Raw genomic sequence first — 6,000 nt, 5'->3', positions numbered from 1 at the left:
GCAGGAAAAACCACGGAAGGCCCAAGAGGCCCGTCCCCAAGGGATGAAGTTTGTAACTAGAAAGCAAATGATGCTGATCTAAACAGAAAAGGAAACGGCTGAACTCCCCAGCTTGGGATCCAGCCCAGGTCTAGGATGTCCCTGAACGTGGAGCCCAACGATCCCCAGAACCACTCTTTGCCATCCAGCCTCCAGAACAATTTACAGGCCTTGTCCTCAGTGCCTCTGTTAAGGGAGCAGGATCGGTGAGCTGAGGTTAACCCCTTGGGTGCTGAGGAACAGCCAGTGCCCTCAGCCCCCGCCACAGGGGTCTCTTGTGATGGAAACCAGTCACCTAAGCCTCCAGTCCCAATCCCCTGAGTTATTATGGGCCTGCAGGGCCATTGCTTCATTTTAGATGCTCGTTCCATCTTGCCAGTTCACCTACCTTCCTCTTCGCCCCTCCGCTGGCAAATTACCAAACACAGGCCTCACCATAAATAAAAACCAGAAACAACCCAAATTGTCCATGTAAAACCTGAATTCAAAGAAACTCCACATTAAGAACCAGCAGCTGCAGAGTCCGGGGTGAATCTTTTCCCCCCAATTCCATTTCCTAGGAACATCCTTTTTAAAATAAGGTCCCACCCCAGACCCTTTCCTGGGTGGGTCCCCTGTTTGCATGGTTTGCGAGGAGTTTAAACCAGATACATTTTTCAACCTGGGAAGAACCATTTGCATCATCATTTTTTTAATACGGTTTTGTTACAGAAATGAAAGGACTTTTATAAATAGCTAAAGCTGCATTATGTATTTCTTGCTATCTCACTAGCCCCTAGAGGCCCCCATCCTGCTGGGCAGCATACAGATACATAGGAAGATAAAGAGGTCAGGCTTTCAGAAGCGCTCAGCATTGGCCTAACTGGGCTCCCGCCTTCATTTAGTGGGGAACAGAATTGAGGCAACACTGTGGGCTTTTGAACAGTCCCACCCTAAACAGACAAGGCAAAGCGTGGCCAGCAGGGAGGAACATTATCCCAATTTTACTGTGGCACAGTGAGACTGATTGACTTGCCCAGGGTGACAGAGGAAATCCGAGGCAGAGCTGGGAAATCAAATCCATCTCTCCTGTGTCCTACTCCAGTTACTTAACCCCGGGGCCAGCCTGCTGGATTCTGCCCACATTGTAACAAACCAGCAGCATCAGGGACTTTCTAAGCTCAGCCCCCAGTGTTTTAGTGTGTGGAGCCCTGGGGACCAAATGAGCATGAATCACATAGCAGCAGCATTAGCTCAGACTGCCCTGGCTCTTGCCAGCTATAAGTTAGTTCCTTATGGTTCTTGGAGCACGTGATTCTGCACAGAGCATCACTAAATCTCTAATGAGACCAGACCAGTAACAGTTTTCACTTCAGCAAAGCAACCAAGTATGCACAGGTCTGATAAAAGAACAGTTTGTCCCAATCCTGTTTCTATCCCTTTGGAAGAGTGCAGAATTATAACATCCCAGGATTAGCTGCACTGCAACAGAGCAATAGGCCCAGCCTATGTCCTGCTTTAGAAAGTGGCCTATTCCTGATGCTTCAGAGAAAGGCTGGTTCTCAGCATAATGCACCAAATGGCCCACGCAACGCTACAATCCCAGGAGGAAGGATGTCCTTCCTGGCCCCGCTGATCAGCTTATGCCCTGAAGCATGAGGACTGAAAGCCCTGGTGACATTAATCAATGTCATGGGCATTCTCTGAAAGGGGAGCCCATGTATCTACGTGCTGGTGTATCTCCTTGGTGGTCTGCCTGGCTACATTGGCGATCCTCTGGAATCTATGCAGGAACAAGATGATGAAGAGGAGCAGGACAGCCTGGAGGAGGATGAAGAGGAAGAGGCAGATCTGGGAGATGAGCGCGATGCTGCAGTACCAGTTCTGGCACGTAGAGATGAGCTCATCCTCCGACAGGTACGCGATGATCCTGCCCTGCAGGTGTTCCGGGGAAGCACACACCACGTTCCTATACAGGGTCCGATTCTGCTGCCACTGGAGCCACGAGCGCAGGTAGAGAATGTCGCAGTCGCATTCCCAGGGGTTCCCCCACAGGTAGGCCACTTGGAGGCTCTGCAGGTTGTCCAGGAGCCCGCTGGGGATGCTGGTGAGCAGGTTGTTGTTGAGGAAGATGGTCTGAGTTGAGGGGCTGAAAGATGCGGGGAGGCTGCTTTTGGTCAGCTCTCCCGACATGCAGTTGACGATGTTGGCGCTGCACTGGCAGGGTGAGGGGCAGGTGGGCGTCACAAGGGGCAGAAAGCCCAGCAGGGAAAGGAAGAGGATCCAGCAGATCATCTTCAGCTCTGAAACACACACACAAGCCACCTCTGACCCTGAACTCCTTGGAACATTGTGCGCAAACCTCAGGCACTCAGCATAAGAAAAGCAGCAGACGCAGACACCTGACACTGTCAAACTGAACAGAACAAACCCAGGGCTTTTATTTCCTTTGAGGATTTAAGTTTTGGGTGAATTTGGTACCCAGGAAGATGAGAGACCCCCAGCTCTGACAAGGGCATAATTTCAGCATGTGTTGGGCAAGAGCTCGCTCTCTCGTAATACTAGACGGGCGAGTGCTCCTGCTATTTTAGCCCGGGGTTTGTGGAGGGCAGATGGCTTATGATGTGACCAGACATCCAGTAGGAACTGGCTGAGGCCATCAAATCTCATTTCCATTGGTGCCCAGGGTGGTGAAGAGAAGCTGGTATTTGCATGATTGCATTCCTGATGCACTATAATAGCTAAGGAAATTCAGCAGCAGTCGCGTTAGTGTGCAAAACTGCTCATGCAGTCACAGGCTCCGAATGACCTTTCATTAACAGAAGCTTCAGGTTATTACACAGGCAAAAAGCTACAGAAGATTCAAAAAAGGATTAGACAGTTGCATGACTAAGAACAGCCAATGCAGTTTCCACAGCTAGAATAAAAGTGACAGAGACGAGCAGTTCTCATGCATCAGGACATATAAAGATCAGGTGGGCTCAGGTAGAAATTCCCCACTCTGAGATTGTATTGCAGAAGTAGGGGGCTACCCTTGTTCTGAAGGATCTAAGCGTTGGTTACTGCTGTAGACAAGAGACAAGCCATTGGACTGTCCTAGTATTGCAATTCTTGCAAAAAATCCTAAGGGTCATCATGGACTCTGACTTGTACAGGTGGTAAGAAGAGAGCAGCTTGGTGCCTCACCGTAAAGCAATGCTGTGCAGTGAAGTGACCGAGGAAGAAGGTAAAGTTAGCAGGAAGCGCAGTGTCTAGACTCACCTTTGCAGATTGCTGCCCTGCTGGCCTCTGGCACAAGGGAAGAGTGTAGTAAGAGGGCAAGTGGTGCAGGAGCATTTGCAAGTACACAGCTGAGCTCTCTGCTAGTTCCCCACTTGGCTCTGCAAGATAAGGGGAAAGCTAGTCCCAGGACTCCTCCCTGCCACCGTCTCGCCGGAACAGCTGAGGTTTCACCAAGCAACTGTTCCGAGGGATGCAAGATGACACTGGTTGTGGTAACGCTTCAAATGTGGCAGGCCTGATGACAACGGGTGAATGGCAGAGGGTCTTGGCCCAGAGGAAAGAGAGGGCAAAAGCATTTTGCTGTTATCTGTGAGTGGTCCAGCCCTGCCCTTTTCAAAACAGTGCCCTGTTTTACCCTGGCACCCTTTGGAAAGGAAGCCCTCCTCTTAGAGGATAAGCAGCCCAAAGTATTTGCTTTGTTTTCTGTATTGCTCTGCTTAGCAGCAGCAAGAAAATATGCAAGGAACCTCATGTGAAATCCATGGGAGAGTCCTCAAAACCCCATCAGCCCCTGGGGAAGGGCCCATAACTTCCCACACTCAGTTCCACTTTGCCTGTCTGGCTCTGTCTTGGCAATGGCAAATATCTCTCAGATTGTTCCCCGGCTCCCCAAACCTCTGTGTAGCACGCAGCTCCGGCCCTCTCGAGGCTGGAAAAGACTTAGCAATGGCAACCAGGCAGGATCAGGCGGAGATCTCACTTGTCAGCTGAGAGGTTTGTAAGGAAGCTTGGGGAACCTAACATTGATCAGTGTCAGCTTCAATATGACAATGCTCCAGGTAATTCCCATAATACCCTGTTACGCCTTTCATCCTCAAGCTCTTTATGAACTACATATGCACAAAACTATGAGTCGCTTCACAGCTGCCTGCAGCTGTTTTAAGAGTCTGCAGCACTGGGACAGGAAGTGAAGGAGACAGGATAAGGAGTCTCAGTCTGGGACAGGAAGTGCCTGTAATCAGTTGACCCTGGGGGATGGGATCTTCACTGGTTGTGGACAGGTCTCCCTTTAGTGAATCTGTCCAGTAAATGGGGACCAAATATGTTGGAGCAGGAAGCAAAGGGGAATACTGTATCCAACCGAAGCTGCAGGTGGATTTAGGCAATTACTCAAGATTCAATTGGACCAGAAAATTCAGGCTCACACAATTACCATTGTGAAAAGCACGTCTGCTAAACTGGTTTCACATCTCATCTGAAAGAGCGCTCCTGGCAGCACGGTGTCCCCAAACATCCTGTTCGCGCTATGTACAGTATCAGCGCGCCTTGGAGGACCTTCATTAAAGCACTGACCCAATCCCCGCCCTTCCGAGCAGCTGGTGACTTCTGATGAGGTGCTCTGGCTTTCAGCTGTGGCCTGGGCCGCTAGCTGAGTAGGGAGGGAGCTGGCGAGCTGCTCTTCTGAAAACTTGCATTCTCTCACATGCCCGAAGCCCGGGAGAGCCCAATACTTGCAGACACAAAAAGGCAAGATCCAGGGGAAAGGAGAAAGCTGCAGGCTGGCTCGGCTGGCCAGTGCTGGGAAAGATAATGCTCATGGGAACATCGTGCTCTAGCGGGCTTGTCTCGATAGAGTCAGATGACTCAGCAGCTCGAAGCATGTGCAGCTCACAGTTAGCAAGGCAGGTTTACCACATCCTGCTGTCGGAATTCGTGGCACTGGGAGACGCTCCAGCCTGAGCAGCAGACCCAAAGGGATAAAAATAGACAGCTCTGGGGATGCTGAGATCACATCCCCATTGCATGCATTAAGGACCACAAACCCTGCCCCCAGTTTCCCCGTACAATACCTCTCGTGTAAGCCCATTGGGCCAGATTCTCTCTGCACCCATTTACACAGGGGTGTAAAATGCTACCAGACCAGAACAGGAAGGACTGACACCCAGCTGCACTGGGGTCCAGGATGACCTAAGAAACAGGGCCAGGGAAAATTGGGCCCATTGATTCAGTGGGGCTATAGCTGAAGGCAGGACTGGGGATAAAACCTTGTCTCATACGCTTTAAAACCATTACGCTTTAAGTTTCTAATAAATCAGGTTTCGGAGTAGCAGCCGTGCTAGTCTGTATCCGCAAAAAGAACAGGAGGACTTGTGGCACCTTAGAGACTCACCCATTTATTGGAGCATCAGCTTTCGTGGGCTACAGCTCACTTCGTCGGATGCTCAAATAAATTGGTTCGTCTCTGAGGTGCCACAAGTCCTCCTGTTCTTTTTAATAAATCGGAGTGGCTCATTCCGACTATTACAGCAGTGCAGAAGGCAGGCAGGGAATCTGGGCCCACAAACTGCTCAGCTTTTGCTGGAGTGTTTTTCTTTCATTTGGGGGGCGCCTCAAGACAACGGGGATCACCCAGGTAGATTTTTCCATAGGCCAGAAAGGACCATTATGACCACCTGACCTCCTGCGTAAGCCAGGCCAGAGAATTTCATCAGGGGCTGAGGAGTGCCATCTAAAGTGGGAGGGGGCACAGATTTGCCCCGCCAATCCTGACCCTCTCCTCTCCCCTTCTCAATCCCCTCTACCCCACCCTTCTGACTCCTCCAGCCCATGTTCCCCTCCAAATCTGAGTGAGTGCCATTGTGTCCTGGTGCACAGGATCTCTGGGCCACTCAGGTCTGACTCGGACTATGCCTACGTCCAGCCTAATCTGATTGAACTAGAGAACTGGACAGATCACACCCAGGGGAATTTTCCAGGCAT

At 50.7% G+C, this 6,000-nt stretch overlaps 1 protein-coding gene across 1 annotated transcript; it reads right to left on the bottom strand.

Moving 5' to 3' along the window:
* Nucleotides 1–784: 784 nt before the first annotated feature.
* On the bottom strand, nt 785–3,394 carry GP1BB (glycoprotein Ib platelet subunit beta). The gene is made up of 2 exons (XM_074972713.1): nt 3,280–3,394; nt 785–2,321 (listed from the first exon to the last, which is right to left on the bottom strand). The coding sequence occupies exon 2, from the start codon at nt 2,311–2,313 to the stop codon at nt 1,699–1,701; it is 615 nt and encodes a 204-aa protein (XP_074828814.1). The 5' UTR covers nt 2,314–2,321; nt 3,280–3,394; the 3' UTR covers nt 785–1,698.
* Nucleotides 3,395–6,000: the final 2,606 nt, after the last annotated feature.

This window comes from Natator depressus, chromosome 15, assembly GCF_965152275.1.
Source record: "Natator depressus isolate rNatDep1 chromosome 15, rNatDep2.hap1, whole genome shotgun sequence".
NCBI lineage: Eukaryota > Metazoa > Chordata > Testudines > Cheloniidae > Natator > Natator depressus.
Note: the sequence above shows the minus strand (reverse complement) of the source record. Positions and strands in the feature narration are given on the sequence as shown.